At 46.5% G+C, this 16,392-nt stretch overlaps 1 protein-coding gene and 1 long non-coding RNA gene across 6 annotated transcripts; one reads left to right on the top strand and one right to left on the bottom strand.

Annotated features, from left to right (window-relative positions):
• Positions 1-1,627: 1,627 nt before the first annotated feature.
• On the bottom strand, positions 1,628-10,882 carry LOC141277514 (uncharacterized). The gene is made up of 3 exons (XR_012329017.1): positions 10,789-10,882; positions 10,309-10,411; positions 1,628-1,716 (listed from the first exon to the last, which is right to left on the bottom strand). It is a non-coding gene; the product is annotated as an uncharacterized lncRNA (long non-coding RNA).
• Positions 9,731-16,182, top strand: DUSP26 (dual specificity phosphatase 26). 5 transcript variants are annotated; one of them, XM_073798715.1, is made up of 5 exons: positions 9,862-10,000; positions 10,343-10,601; positions 12,292-12,579; positions 14,052-14,266; positions 15,340-16,182. In XM_073798715.1, exons 2-5 carry the CDS (start codon positions 10,429-10,431, stop codon positions 15,537-15,539), a joined length of 876 nt encoding a protein of 291 aa, XP_073654816.1. In that variant the 5' UTR covers positions 9,862-10,000; positions 10,343-10,428; the 3' UTR covers positions 15,540-16,182. The 5 variants fall into 5 exon arrangements, with proteins under 5 accessions (XP_033704709.1, XP_033704710.1, XP_073654816.1 ...); XM_073798714.1 differs by having other exon boundaries at positions 12,289-12,579; XM_033848818.2 differs by lacking the exon at positions 10,343-10,601 and having other exon boundaries at positions 9,731-10,000.
• Positions 16,183-16,392: the final 210 nt, after the last annotated feature.

Below are 16,392 nucleotides of genomic sequence, written 5' to 3'. Positions count from 1 at the left end.
TCTGAAAGTCCCTTCCTAGACACAAAACCTTTCATTCCATCATTAAAAAGAAGCCCTTGATGCCAGCGGAACTTGAAGGAAATGACTCATTGTGAACAGCTGAGCTTTCTAGAGAGCCAAGAACTTGCTGGCGGCCCTATCACCAATTTTCACACCTTCCTCTTTCCTTTATCCCCCTTCCTCTCCTCTGTCCCCCTCAATTCTTTTAAACCGTTTGGGATAGTCTATATACAGCTGCCTTCCAACGTCCACAATGCTGCGATAGCCACTGGGGCAAGTTCCCAAGAAGAACATACTATGTACATGAGTTATACCAACCTGGGTGCAGGGAGGAGGGAAAACTGGGTTAACATTTCTCAACAGCACAAGGGAAGACTTCCCTGGCAGTCCGGTGGTTAAGACTCTGCGCTCCCAATGCAGGGGGCGCGGGTTTGATTCCAGGGCGGGGAACTAAAATCCCACATGCTACGTTGAGCAGCCAAAAAAAACAGCACAAGGGCGGCACTGAGGTTTCATCATTTCCTTCACCCATTCATCCAACACAATCTATTGCAAAGTGTCTTGCCTTCCTAGAAATAATAGAGCTGAATTTACCCTTTGTGTGACAACACAAGAATATCGTGATCAATCTAACAAGAGCTAATATTTATTCAAAGCTTGCCATGTGCCCAGAACTGTTCTAATTGCTTTACATACATGAATTCATACATCAATGTCAACTCATTCCCTCAATTGTTTTGCAATGTTGCAAAACAGCAATGCCCAAGGGGCTATTGAAGTATGAGGGCCTATTTGCCTCTATGTTTTTTAGTTCTTGGATTTTTCCCTTTTCCTGTACCTCCATTGCTTTTAAGTTATTAAATATCACCACTCTGGATTTCTGATTTGCTTCCTTTAATTTCCTACCAATTTAGAAGTATACACCAATCGTGTTGGAATTATATCCAGAGAAAGGTAAATATGCTTGATAAGGGCATAAAAGTAAAATATATTAACAATAATGCATGTGTGATACCCAGATAAAAATATACTCAATATATCTATTTCTTTCATCTTAGGCACCAGAGTCCTTATTTTTAACATTTTTTTGTGGAAATAATTTCAAATTTATAGAAAACTTGCAAGAATACTGCAAGGAATTTTTATATACACGTCACCAAGATTTCACTAAATCTAGCTGGAATTCCCAGTGAATTCACTGGCTATAATTGCTCAAGATCACTGGTAAAGATTGTGGCCATTATAGGTGTTTAGTCAGTCATACATTTAAGCTCCCAACTTTCCGCCCCCATGGATAATTAAGATTCAGCTAAATTAATTTTTGTTACTTATTCTGAACCTGCAATCGGAAGTACAGAAAAGCCCTAAAAATATCACTGAGAGCCTCAACCTGATGGACTATAGAAGTTAACTTAAACCATTTCAGGTTGAAGAAATTAATCCTGGCTTAAAGCTACACTATTTATTTATTCATTACAAGTATGTATTGCTGGCAACATTTTGTAACAGACACACATGGCTAGAAGTCCTTTTAACCTACTTTTATGCTCTAATATGGAAGCACATCAGACCTCATAAAGGATGGAGGATACGTCGATAAAAAGGAAAAAAAAATCTCTGAATTTCTCTTCAATCTTCCCTTCTGCAGCCAAATTACAGATCATTTAAGCTTTTTTCTTCAGTGATTATATTTCCTCATCTCTGGAATCTGTGTTGCTAAAATGAATAAAGAAGATTGACAGGTAAGCATTGTGCCCTGCACACAGTAGACTTCCAGTGTTTAAGCTAATGCTGAATTAAACACCGGGGGTGGGGGGGTTGTTGACCGTTATGACAAAAATGTCAAGATGATCTTCCTCATGGTGTCTCTCAACCACACTCCCCTTCATGCAAACCAGCATTGGGCATAACTTTTAAATTTGTATTTATTCATTCATTCATTCAATATTTGGACTGCCAGGCTATTTTAGGAGTATGGGATTAACAGATACAAACTACTATACCTAAAACAGATAAGCAACAAGGATTTGCTATATAGCACAGGAAATTGTATCCAATATCTTGTAATAACCTATAATGGAATATAATCTGCAAAAAAGTTTTAAAAATTAAAATGAAAGAAAAAAACACTATTGTTGTGCTTTGTCCCAGCTGAAAACACATAAAAATGTTTAATAAAATAGGAATATAAAATTATACTTGAAAAGTACAGTGCCATTTCTAATGTGAAGTACACACCGCCATGTATGAGGGTTCTTGTCAAAATGTTTAAAGACCCACAGCTTTTGACAGAACTCTAAGATTACAGAAAATACAGGAATAAAGGAAAAATTCAAATGACACTATGATAAAACAAGTCCAGTATGCGGGACATCCTTTAAGACAACTGGCCAGGGATGTCTCATAAGCCAATGTAATGGTGGGGAAACATGGTGTTCAAAAGGCAAAGCAACCAGATGTAATCTGTGAACCTTGATTGGGTCACTGGTTAAAAGAATAAGCTATATTGGGACTTCCTTGGCGGTCCAGTGGTTAAGACTCTGCACTTCCACTGCAGGGGCATGGGTTTGATCCCTGATTGGGGAAGTTTCACATGCCGCGCGGTGCGACCAAAATAAATAAATAAAAATAAAAATAAAATGTAGGGGCCAAGGGGCTTCCCTGGTGGTGCAGTGGTTGAGAGTCCGCCTGCCGATGCAGGGGACATGGGTTCGTGCCCCGGTCCGGGAAGATCCCACATGCCGCGGAGCGGCTGGGCCCGTGAGCCATGGCCGCTGAGCCTGCGCGTCCGGAGCTTGTGCTCCGCAACGGGAGAGGCCACAACAGTGAGAGGCCCAAGTACAGCAAAAAAAAAAAAAAAAAAAAATGTAGGGGCCAAGATTTAAAAAATTTAAAAAAAACCAGAACCCTGAGTTTTTATAACACATTTGGTCCTGGACTCAGATATGAACTGTCTTCTGAGAACAAAATCCTGAGACAGGGTTTTGGCTAAACTAAACTAAGCTACCATTCCACAGTTCAATGGGCTGAAACCCACTATTCAGAATTTTTAATAATATCCAAAGAATATTCCTTGCAACCCTATTTATGGTAAAAAGAGATTGAAACCAAAGCATATGTCCATCAGTGGAGTATTGGTTGAATATCCTATGGTATCACTACACAGGAGAATGAAGAGTATTTTTTATACTGCAAACAAATGATCTTCAAAAAACATTGTTAAGTTTAGGAAAAAATATTTTGGAGAAAAGTATAAACAGTAAGCTATCAAAGAAAAAGATGGGCAAGATCATTTTTTCTTATACTAAACAATGAAAAATAAAGCATAATTTTTAACATCATTACACACAATGGGAAGAAGGCAAAATGGAGGAGGGAATGAGGATAGAAGCCAGACTACTTCCCTGAATGTGGTGGTTTTGAAAATAGGTCCACAAATTCTTTGATGCTCCTCCCTCCATGGGGTGGAAATTAATTCCCTCCCATTCGGTGTAGACTGGACTTAAGTGACGCTCTTCAAAATAAATAGAATACCCCAGAGTAAGGGGATATCTCTTCCAATATTAGGTTATGAAAAGACTATGGCTTCCATTTGGGGGTCTCTCTCTCTCTCTCTCTTTCTCTCTCTCTCTCACCAGTTCCTCTATAGGAAACCACATCTTGAGGACACCCAAGCCTGTGTCAAATCACATTTCAATACTTTTCATAAAACTACAGAACACTAAGAGTGAGAAATAAAGTAATCTACTTCCATATAACTTGGCCACTGAGAAGCTAAACCATCTCTTCCACACAAATTAATTCTATAACAACAAGGTGACTTTCCTTTTCATTTTCTTCATTGGCATAACTTTGCTCTCCCAGGTGACTCTTGTCAAAAACATAAAAGTTGCAAATGAACCAACCATTCCCAGAAATTTGATACATGATTGTGATACCTCCAATAGCAGAGACGATCTAGACTGATTACATGCCCGGATACTAATGGCTTCAGCTCAGGCTGAAAAATGGCTACAAGGTAGTACAATGAAAACCAAAGCAATAGACCCCACACACAGTTTGTTGTCTGCACTGGCATGACTTTACTATTTTGCTATCTTAATTAGCATCATTTTGCTATTCCAGGTGACTCTTGTCCAAGAAGATGAAAGTTGCAAATAACTTAATAGTTCATCATAGAAATTTGTCAAAAGGCCCAGCAACTCCAGAAAGGATCAACACACAGTTTACATTCCAAGACTCTAAATGCCTCATCTCAAAATCTTCATCTTGGAGCATGAGTTGCCCATTCTCCTTGCTTGACACTTGCAATACATGTTGTACTTTCCTTTACAAAAATAACAACAACAAAAATTTTCACTTTGCTGTTTCCACAAATCCTAAACTCCTCTGTTATGATAATCCAATCAAGTCCCTGCAATGAAAGACCCACCTTAAACCAGACTTGAAAGTCTCAATAGATCAGGTCTTATAGTTCCTTCTAGGAGATGCTACCTGGCAAGTTAGAATTCTCCCTTACTCTAATAAGCAATAAACTCAGTTTTGTGTTACCAAGAGGCTTTTTGGGTACTAACTGGGAAGCCAGCATTCTACAAGGATAAAGAGAAAAACTTAAAGCCAACGAAGAGAAAAGGCAGATTACAATAAACTAATGATGAGAACACTGGAAAAAAAAAAAGAAAAAAGACTTCTCATCAGCAAAAATAACTGCTGGAAGACAATGAAATGATATCTTTGATGTGCTGAGGAAACATAATTGGGAACCTAAATTTCTAAAGTCAGGCAAAATATCATTTACAAGTTGAGGCAAATTAGAAATTTTTTGACATTCAAGCACTTAGAAATTTACTATTAACAGTCCCTAACAAAAAGAACTACAAAATAAGGAAAAAAAGGACCTAGAAGAGATGAACAGGATGAAGAAGCAAGAGTAGGCAAAAGAATTGTTAAAACATGCTGGTAAAGCTAGATAAATATGGCATGTGAAAAAAATTAGAATATCAATCATTTTTTGTGTGTGTTTTCAAAAGCCAGCTGTCATTCCTGGTGAAAGATAGCATATTAAAAAAAAATTAATTCTGCTTCTTCCTGAAACCCCACAAAAATGACAGTTGAAAGACTCTTTTAAAAAACATAAAACCCACCAGAATGAAAAGAACAGGAACTATTTCAGTTACAACAAAATATTGGATGCTGAAGAGAAGGCAAGTCGGTTGGGGAACATTGGTGATCAATCTGATTTACACATCAGAGCAACCAAAAGGCCAAGGAACTGGCAACTCTAGGTATCTCTGGAAGATGAATTAAAAACATAGACTGCACATATGGTCACTTTATTTTTGATAAAGGAGGCAAGAATATACAACGGAGAAAAGACAGCCTCTTCAATAAGTGGTACTTGGAAAATGGGACAGCTACATGTAAAAGAATGATGTTAGAACACTCCCTAACACCATACACAAAAATAAACTCAAAATGGATTAGAGACCTAAATGTAAGGCCAGACACTATAAAACTCTTAGAGGAAAACATAGGCAGGACACTCTATGACATAAATCACAACAAGATCCTTTTTGACACACCTCCTAGAGAGATTGAAATAAAAACAAAAATAAACAAATGGGACCTAATGAAATTTAAAAGCTTTTGTGCAACAAAGGAAACCATAAACAAGACAAAAAGACAACCCTCAGAATGGGAGAAAATATTTGCAAATGAAGCAACTGACAAAGGAATAATCTCCAAAATTTATAAGCAGCTCATGCTGCTCAATAACAAAAAACAAACAGCCTAATCCAAAATGGGCAGAAGACCAAAATAGACATTTCTCCAGAGAAGATATACAGATTGCCAACAAACACATGAAAGGATGCTCAACATCACTAATCATTAGAGAAATGCAAATCAAAGCTACAATGAGGTATCACCTCACACCAGTCAGAATGCCCATCATCAAAAAATCTACAAGCAATAAATGCTGGAGAGGGTGTGGAGAAAATGGAACACTCCTGCACTGTTGGTGGGAATGTAAATTGATACAGCCACTATGCAGAACAGTATGGAGGTTCCTTGAAAAACTAAAAACAGAACTACCATATGACCCAGCAATCCCACTCCTGGGCATATACCCAGAGAAAACCATAACACAAAAAAGAGTCATGTACCACAATGTTCATTGCAGCTCTATTTACAATAGCCAGGACATGGAAGCAACCTAAGTGTCCATCGACAGATGAATGGATAAAGAAGATGTGGCACATATATACAATGGAATATTACTCAGCCATAAAAAGAAACAAAATTGAGTTATTTGTAGTGAGGTGGATGGACCTCGAGTCTGTCATATAGAGTGAAGTAAGTCAGAGAAAAACAAATACCATATGCTAACAGATATATATGGAATCTAAAAAAAAAAAACAAAAAACTAGTTCTGAAGAACCTAGGGGCAGGACAGGAATAAAGACTCAGACGTAGAGAATGGACTTGAGGACACGGGGTGGGGGAAGGGTAAGCTGGGACAAAGTGAGAGAGTGGCATGGACATATATACACTGCCAAATGTAAAATAGATAGCTAGTGGGAAGCAGCTGCACAGCACAGGGAGATCAGCTCAATGCTTTGTGTCCACCTAGAGGGGTGGGATAGGGAGGGTAGGAGGGAGATGCAAGAGGGAGGAGATATGGGGATATATGTATATGTATAGCTGATTCACTTTGTTATAAAGCAGAAACTAACACATCATTATAAAGCAATTATACTCCAATAAAGATGTTTAAAAAAATAAAAATAAATAAAAACATAGACTGCATTGGAAGTCTGTTTAAATTAAATTTAATTAATTTAATTAAAATAAATTAAACTCCACAGACCTCCAATCACTGCAATCAGGCTCCTTCCCTGTAAAAATAAACCTTATTCTCTAAAGAAGTAAAACAGAGCCTTTCTTGACTGGGGCAATATCAGGGATATTTGAGTATGGTGGTATCATACGAAGAACAGAGGATGCCCAGGAAACAGGGCTTCCAGAAGCAAAGGGAATTCCCAGCATGAGAGTAAAAGGAGATCGATCCCAGGGTAACAGCTCTTCACTAGTGTTGACAGCAACCTATCCAGATGGGGATAAGTCAGAAGGCTCCAGAAAAGACTTATGGAAAAAAACGATACTGAGAAAATAACTGATATGTTTACTGACAGGAAATTTAGGCAATTGGGGAAAAGTGTGGGGCTGAATTAGTAAGACATCCATTGAAAATTGAGCAATGAAACACAAAAAAATAATTATTAACTGAAGGGAAAACAAAGTCACGTAAGAAAAAAAAGTAATCATAACAAACAACACGATTCAACGTGTGAATAAGGATTACATAGTTGTAATATCTTAAATACTGAATACTTATATAACAAAATTATGATATAGCTGTACATATAAAAAATGCATAGAGGGAATGTTTATATATATCTTGGAGGTATGAAATAGAAGAGAAGTAAACCCTCAGCATTCATAGTGAGAAATTAACAGATAATTCCTAAAACTGAAAAATTAAGAAATAGCAACATAAACATATTGAGAGGTACAAAAATTTTAATACCTGAAATTGTTCAATATGTTTCCTTGCGATATGGATGGAAGACAATAAGTAGAAGGTCGCTATTTGTGTATAAGTATTGCAGAATGCATTGTTTCTTTAACTTACGTGCCTTATGTGATTGATGACTAAAACAAAGAAATTTTTTTTAAACTGGTTTCAAAGTAGTGGATAATAATAATAAAGAAAATGGGAAAGAAAGTGTTTCTGAGGGAAATTAAAATAAAAATCCTCGTCTTATTCAGGGAGAGCATAAAAGTGCCAATTAAATGTAGACGTTAACTTTCAAATCAACAGAGCTCAGTAACATGGATAAAGAACACTAGATAAATTCACCCAAAGAAAGAAAAGGACAAAAGAAGAAAGAGAAAACACAACAGATAGAAAACACAAAAGAAGATGTGGAAATCATTTTTTTAAATACTAGTAAACACAATAAATATAAAAAGAGAGTCACTGATTAAAATATAGATTAATTTTTAATCTGGCTATAAACAGTTTATGAGTTACACTTAAAATAGGATTATATGTAAAGATATATTACTCCAACAAAGATAGATTTTTTAAGTCTTAGAGAAACTGCCTATTGACTAAAAAAATTTTTTTTTAATGACAAGAATACATTTTTTAAAACCCTATGAACTGGGGCTTCCGTGGTTACATTTCAAATTTCCCAGGAGGGTTTTCGTTTGGTTGTTTATTAATTTATTTTATTTCATTTATTTTTGGCTGCATTGGGTCTTTGTTACTGTGCATGGGCTTTCTCTAGTTGTGGCGAGCAGGGGCTACTCTTCGTTGCGGTGTGCAGGCTTCTCATCGCAGAGGCTTCTCTTGTTGCGGAGCACGGGCTCTAGGCACGCGGGCTTCAGTAGTTGTGGCACACGGGCTCAGTAGTTGTGGCTGGCGGGCTCTAGGGCTCAGCTCAGTTGCGGCGCACAGGCTTAGTTGCTCAGCGGCATGTGAGATCTTCCTGGACCAGGGCTCGAACCCGTGTCCCCCGCCTTGGCAGGCGGATTCTTAGCCACTGCGCCACCAGGGAACCCCTGAAGGGTTTTTTGTTTTAAATGATGAGGATTTCATGTCTTCAGGTAAATTGCCATACCAAGAAGGCACAGGGAAAATAGAGAGGAATTGTGTTTGCTTCTCTAAGGAGGAAAAGGTTGGGTGGAGGGGGGAATTACTCTTCGAGGACACCCTGTGATGGAACTGAACTGGGGATTATGTCACTTTCTCTGACTCAGATTTCAAAGCCTGATCTACCATCCCTCTGGGAATGTAGTCCATCCTGATTTCAGCTACGGTAGATACCGCCTACCCATCCTAAGCCAGGTCCAGCATGACCTCATCTTCTTCCTGGCTTCCTCCTGTCAGGCAGCTCTCCTGGAGTCCGAGTCTTCTTGGTTCTCAAAGCATCACCTGATAACATTCATTACTGCCCCCACCTCCCCATCACACAGTGAGCTGGGCACCGGGAACCACAACACTGTCCTTGCCTTCCAAGTGTTTACAATACTGGAGCCTACAAGGTGCTCACGGTAGAAAGGCAAGTGAGGCTATGTATCCCAAAAATCAGCACATGAATTTCTTGAGGAGTGGAGGAAAGGGAAATTCACTAGGAGCTGAGCTGCCCGAAATGGCTTTCCGGATAGAAATCCACTGTGCCTTCTCCATTGTGCGGGGGACACTTGTTCAGAAAGCCCTTAAGGACTTGAACTTCCCAGCCAGGCAGCCAGGGTGTGAAGCTCAGCTCTGGCGATGCCTAGCGTGCCCTGGGCAGATCACTTAGCCTCTCTGTGCCTCGTCGTCTCCTCCTCCCTAAAATGGGTACAATAACAATATCACCTCCGTCACAGACTTGTGGTGAGGATAAGATGAGCTAAGATATGTGAAGCACGTGGTATATAGTAAATACTGATCAGGGTTACGAACAATAGTTCTCTGTACCACGGTGTTCTCGGAGAAGGAGAAATGTACAAGTAAGTGGGAATCATCCTCGTGTCTGTGTAATTAATTAACGCTGCCTGGGGAGGAGCGTGTGTGCTCAAGACACAGTCTGGGACGACTTACATAATGTCAGCTTTAGGCAAAGTGCCTGTCATTGGCGCAGCTCCGAAAATACACATACACACTAGCATGCCTGCGAGGCGGGGCCGCAGGGGGTGCGGGCTGCGTGGCCCACGCCGCGTGTCCACTCGGGCCACCGGGTGTGAGGCTGTGTCCCTGCGTGTCGCTGACACACACGCACACTGATACCAGCCCTGCTTCGACGTGCGTGTCATGGCTTAAAAATAGATGCTAATTCATCAACCGGTCTGGCGCTGGCAGCCGAGGCGGCGGTGGCGGCAGAGTCATGGCCGTGGGGCTGTCTGAGCCGGCGATCTGCCTCCGGGACTGAGACCCGCGCCGCCTCCCGAGGTAGCGGGGCCGGGGCGGGTGGGCGAGGCGCGGGGACCGGGGCTGGGGGCCGAGGCGGGGGGAAGGGGCCTGGGAGCGAACCTGCGGGGCCCGCCTGGGCTCCCTCCCTCCGCCCTCCGCGCCAGGCTGTCTGGGCTGGCGAGGGCTGGGCGACAGCCATGAACCTGTTACAACCGCGACAGCAGAGGGAAGGAGGGGGGAGGCGGACCAGGGCCCCCAGAAGCCTGCGGATGGGGTTGGAGGGTGCCCAGGGGGGCACCCCGTGACGGAATGGGGAGAAATAGAGTCACACGGAGCTCCTGCTACACCTGGTCTGCTTCCCGCTCTCTTTGCACCGTTCAGCTTCCCACAGGCGGCAGAATCTGTTTCCAGGAAAGGTGGTTTGGGAACCAGATGGTGGGGTCTTCAGGCCTGCGGAGGAAAAGTAGATGACGGTGGTGATGATGTTGAAGCTGATAGCTGTGGTGGTGGTGACGGCTCTCGTGCTCTGTTTCTGTGCTCCTTCTGACCCGCCAGGGAAAACCACCTCTCTCCCTAAACACCCCAAGATCCCATCTCCCCTCACCAGTCCTGATCCTAAGACCTCTGCTCCTTTTGCCCTGTGAGCGCTAGATCTCTTCTGGCCCTGGGGGATGGGGGGATGGGGAGAGCTGGGCCCTGGCTGAGAGCGTGGGTGGGGAAGCGGGCTGGGGGCAGGACAAAGATGGCCTCTCACTGTGGACTTTCCCTTGAGTCCCTGGGGCAGAAGAGGACAGGGAGTGGGAGGGGGATCCTTCAGACCAGCCCACCTTTTCAGAGGGTCAGGATCACAGTGTGAGAGGAGAAGGGTGGAGGGGGAGGGGGAAAGGAGGAGGAGGAGGAGGGGTAGGAAGAGGAGGAGGAAGAGGGATAGGAGGAGGAGGAAGAGGAGGAGGAAGTGGAAGAGAAGGAGGAAGTGGAAGAGAAGGAGGAAGTGGAAGAGGAGGAGGAAGAGGAGGAGAAGGGGAAGGGGAGGAGGAAATGGAAGAGGAGGAGGAGGAAGAGGAGGAGAAGGAGGAAGGGGAGGAGGAGGAAGAGGAGAAGGAAGAAGGGGAGGAGGAGGGGGGAAGTGGAAGAGGAGGAGGAAGTGGAGGAGGAGGAGGAGGAAGAAGGGGAGGAGGAGGAGGGGGAGGAAGGAGGGAGTGGGCGTGGCTCTTGCCCTGAAGTTCCCGGGGCAAGTCTCAAAGGCTGGTCCTTCCCAGCTCTGCAGCTCAACACATGGTCCCACTTTCAGGAGGCTCAGCTGTCCACAGAGAGTCAGAGGCACCTCCGCTAAGGCTCCTCATTGAGGACCCCATGTGCTAAGTAGGGTCACTTGAACTCCACCAGCAACACAGATGCTAATTCCAGACTCTGAGCCCCTGGGCCTGGAAGGATCCCTAATTTCTTCCCTTTCCTCCCTCCTCCTCTCCCCACCCACTCATACACACAGACACACAGACACACACACACACACACACAGACACACACACACACACACACACACACACACACACACACACACGATGCTCCAGCCCTGCCTGGACCCAGAGAGATGACGTTTAATCAATGATATCTGTCTGCTGATCAAAGGAGGATGCTTTGCCTGTTGCGCACATAGGTTGGCGCTTTCCTCCATCAGCAAGTAGTTTTCAAACACCGACACTTCGCCTTCATCACTATTCCCTACTCCTCCCGTCCCCACCATAGACTTCCCAGAGCAGGCTCATCGCTGAGGCAGAGGGACGGCAGGAACGGGTTACAGCAGCCCATCCCTCTGGCACTGAGGAGGCAGGCGTGCTGTGTCACAGCCCCTGCTGCACTGTCTTCATGCTAATTCCCTCTGAATGGGTCCAAAGCCACTCCCAAGCCCCCTGCCAGCCCCCCAGCCTCTCCGCCTGCAGCCTCAGGCAGACGAGACCCAGATCCCGGCTGGCAAGGGCTCCGGCAGCGGGCCCTGCCACCCAAATACCAAATGTTTGCGTGCGTGTTTACGTCTGCGCTGGCAGCTGGGGTGGAGTGGCGGGGCAGACACCCAGCAGCCGGCAGCTCCCTCTCCCGTAAACAGGAACATGTGACTCTCCCACCTCCTTGCCCGGCAGAGCCAAAGAGCAGGGAAAAGGAGCTGCCGCAGCTCAAAGAAGACCATCCAGAGCACTTCCCGCACCAGGGGGCCAGGCTCCACCTTCGTCCCTGGAGAATCTTCTCCCCAGGGGCCAGCCCAGCTGGCAGGAAGGGAAGCTGCTGCTCCAGACTCACTCCGGTGTGTCTCACATCCCTGCCTCTCCCAGCAGCAGCTACCTGGAGACTGACCCCTCATCAGCCACCCCCGTGGCTGCCACGGTTCCTGCTGCCTCTAAGATGTGCCCCGGCAACTGGCTCTGGGCCTCGGTGACATTTATGGCCCGCTTCTCCCGGAGTGGCTCGAGGTCTCCTGTTCGCACGAGAGGGGCCCTGGAAGAGATACCAGCTGTCCAGCATCCCTTCCTCAACGTCTTTGAGCTGGAGAGGCTTCTGTACACGGGCAAGACGGCCTGTAACCACGCCGACGAGGTCTGGCCGGGCCTCTACCTCGGAGACCAGTATGTACCCAGCAGACTGGGACCACAGCTGAGTGTGTGTGTGTGTGTGTGCGCGCAAAAAGAAAGCAGAAGAGTGGCAGAGAGGCGCTGAGTTGTGCTGTTGGTTCCACGTGGAGGATGGAGGGGACGGGGTGCATGGGCAGAGTGGAGGAGGGTTTGGGGGAGTTTGGACAGGATTATTGATAGACTCAACTCTGGACAGACAGACTCTGTTCAAGGAATCATATCGTTCATTTAGTAAAATGTATGATTGCGTCAGTGCTAAGGGCTGGACATGTAGATGACTCCTCTGACCTTCCACCTATTGTGCCCTGAGACAAGGCCATCACTGGGGCCGGGAACAGTGGTTAGTGAGGTGAAAGGTTGACCAAGCCAAGCCGCAGCGTGTGCAGAGGCTCACTCAGGCGCGTGGGGTCGATGGAGAGAAGGGCGTCAAAGGAAGAGGAGGCCCCACTTGTCTCTCCCAAGGGCTTTAGAGACTACGAGGAGTTTTTCACATGCCTTTTCTCTCTTAATCTTCACGACAGCCTTGTGAGGTAGGTACCACTATCCCCAGGTTACAGAGGAGGCATCGGAAGCTCAGAGAAGTTGGGACTGGCCCAAGGTCACACGGGTCGTAAGTAGCAGAGCCAGGACTTGGAGGTTCAAGTTCAGGGCTCTTTCTGCTTGAGGAGTTGGCGCTGGACAGGACGTTTGATATGATCATGTTGGCTGAGCTGAGGGGTACGGGCCACAGGAACATCTGAAGGTGACCTCCACCACAGGGTAACCATGAGCGTGGAGTAACTGGCAAAACACAAGAAGATTCTGGTCATCAGAGAGAGTCTAAAGTAATGGGGGGGCGGGACTTCCCTGGGGGTCCAGTAGTTAAGATTCCGCGCTTCCACTGTAAGGGGCTCGTGTTCAACCCCTGGTGAGGGAGCTAAGATCCCATAGGCAGCCCAGCGTGGCCAAAAAATTAAGATTAAAATTAAATTAAAAAAAATGGTTAACAGGACACTAAATGTGAGCTGGTCCAACAACCCATCCAATGTTCAGATTCGCTCTGCCACTTCCAGCCCCTACCCATTGGCTTCCTCTCTCTACTTGAATACCCTGGTGTGAAGAAAGTCCCTCTCTCCCAAGGCGCCCCAGTCTTTCTCCGGCTAGATTCCACCGTTGGTAGGTACTTCCTTACATGAAGCACAAACCCTGTCAGTCCTTTTCTCGGATCAAGTAAAGTCCTTCTGTCTCGGAGCATTCTTTCAATATGTTATCACGGCTGTTGTTTGCCCATCTCTCAGTCTCCTCTCCTCAAGGCGAAATCTCCCCAGGACTCCCCACCTTTGCTCCAGGTTGAGACAGTGGCTCATTGCCTATCTCGGGTCCTCAGGAAGTGAGGTGGAGTCCTGGAGACAACAACGTTGGCCGGGCAGAGGTCGGGGCCCCAGTGCCCAGCTCCGCGCCCCCCTAACCTCCACTCCTCAATGCAGGGAAATAGCCAACAACCACCGGGAGCTCCGTCGCCTGGGCATCAGCCACGTCCTCAACGCCTCTCACAGCAGGTGGCGAGGGACACCCGAGGCCTACGTGGGGCTGGGCATCCGCTACCTGGGTGTCGAGGCCCACGACTCGCCAGCCTTCGATATGAGCGTCCACTTCCAGGCGGCCGCCGACTTCATCCACCGGGCACTGAGCCAGCCGGGAGGTAGGAGGGGAGCAAGGAGGAGGGAAGGACCAACAGACAATGGGTTAGAGAACAGCCCAGGGGCCTGGGTGTGGAGAGAGAGACTTGAATGATGTGATAAAATGCTCAGGAAAGGAAACTGTTCTCTCAACCATCTTTTCAAAGCAGTCCATAAAAAGAAGGAAATAATCCCAAATGTTGAGAGAGTGGAGAGTTGCACCTGGGTGGTGAGATTATGGGCGATATATTTTTCAATTGTTGGCTTCTTTTTTTTTTTTTGCTGTACGCGGGCCTCTCACTGTTGTGGACTCTCCCGTTGCAGAGCACAGGCTCTGGATGCGCAGGCTCAGTGGCCATGGCTCACAGGCCCAGCCGCTCCGCGGCATGTGGGATCTTCCCAGACCGGGGCACGAACCCGTGTCCCCTGCATCGGCAGGCGGACTCTCAACCACTGCGCCACCAGGGAAGTCCTGTTGGCTTCTTTATATGTTTCTATACTTTCTAATGATTTCTACCTTGAACCTGTCTTGCTTTAGTGATCAGGGGAAAAAAAAAAATATATATATATATATATATATATATGTATAAAATATATTGGGACTTCCCTGGCAGTCCAGTTGTTAAGACTCCACACTTCCAATGCAGGGGGTGTGGGTTTGATCCCTCGTCAGGGAACTAAGATCCCACATGCCAAAGAACGTGGCCAAAAAAAAATTTTTTTTAATTTTTAATAGGAAAAAACTATATTAATCATCCACCCCAAAGTGACTGGGAGATTGAGGAGGGTTTTCCATGGACGCACTCAGCACACAGGAGGAAGCCCAACTCAGTGCAAAGCTCAGTGCTGCGTTAGCGATGAGCCTCTCCCTCGGAGCCCCTTTTGGGCTTATGGACGCTGCGCTGCTGCAGGCTCTCCACCTCACCCCGTCCAGGCTCCCCCCTTGGCCAGGACCTGGGCTCTTACCGTCAGCAGTCTGTGCGTCCATGCACCTCTGCTTACCTGTCTACCTCCCCACCTGTCCACGGGGCCCTCTCCCCGGCCTCCTCCAGCCCGCAGCGAGGTCCCCAGCCATGTCTCGTGTCTGTGTTCACAGGGAGGATCCTGGTGCACTGTGCCGTGGGCGTGAGCCGCTCGGCCACTCTGGTGCTGGCCTACCTCATGCTGTACCACAGCCTCACCCTTGTGGAGGCCATCAAAAAAGTCAAGGACCACCGAGGCATCATCCCCAACAGGGGCTTCTTGAGGCAGCTCCTGGCCCTGGACCGCAGGCTGCGGAAGCGACTGGAGGCGTGAGGGGGCAGAGGGAGGGAGGGAGGTCAGGCCAGGCCTGTGGGTCCCTGGATCCCAGCTGGAGAGTGGAGGCCCAGGGGGCAGGTTGGAGGCGGCCCAGCAAACCCATTCTCTCCTGAGAGGGCTGGGATGTGGCCCCAGGCCACAGCTGCTGTCTATGGAGGGGGGATGGGGTGAGGCTGGGCAGTGTGACAGTCACCCAGGAGGGAGCTGGCCAGGGAAGGAGGCAGGTAGGCTGCAGGTAGAAGACAGTCCTGGATCCCAGCCAGGGGTGTCCCGGCGATTCACAGCCCCTCTTTGTGCTCAAGTGCTCCCCTTGTCCGCGTATCAGAACAAAAGGACCAGCTCTGCCCTGTACCTCTGCCAGGAATCAGGGATGCGGCGAACACAAACGTGATGGTGTCGAGTTGTGTGGAGGTGGTAGCTCAGGGACAGACGGTGAAGAGAGGGTGTGAAAAGCTAAGGGAGAAACCCACAGACTTGTTACTCCAAACCCGGGAAGAAGAGGCGTGGGAGGCTTGGCACGGCACCCATGGGTGCTGGTCGTGGCCCAGAACTGCAGAGGTGCATGACTGGGAGCCTACAGATAATCCCTCGCTTACTGGATCCAAGTGTCTCCAGGAAAAATAAAAATGGTGAATACGAAGCAAGCCTCTTGAATTACTGACAGCTTGTACGAGGTCGGAACCTGTCCCCTGAGAACAGTTCCTGACTCCCTCCTAGGGTCGGTCATAAGCCCTCACCGGTCTTCACACGTCCACCAGTTCCTAAGGGAGGTTTCTCCCCAGTCCAATTTCACACTCCTGGGGCAATGGGTATCTTGAATTTATTTCCATTTATGTCCACACGGGGGAAG

Source organism: Tursiops truncatus, chromosome 21 (genome assembly GCF_011762595.2).
Source record: "Tursiops truncatus isolate mTurTru1 chromosome 21, mTurTru1.mat.Y, whole genome shotgun sequence".
Classification (NCBI taxonomy): Eukaryota; Metazoa; Chordata; class Mammalia; order Artiodactyla; family Delphinidae; genus Tursiops; species Tursiops truncatus.
The sequence above is the reverse complement of the archived record's forward strand: the minus strand, read 5'-3'. Positions and strand labels throughout refer to the sequence as shown.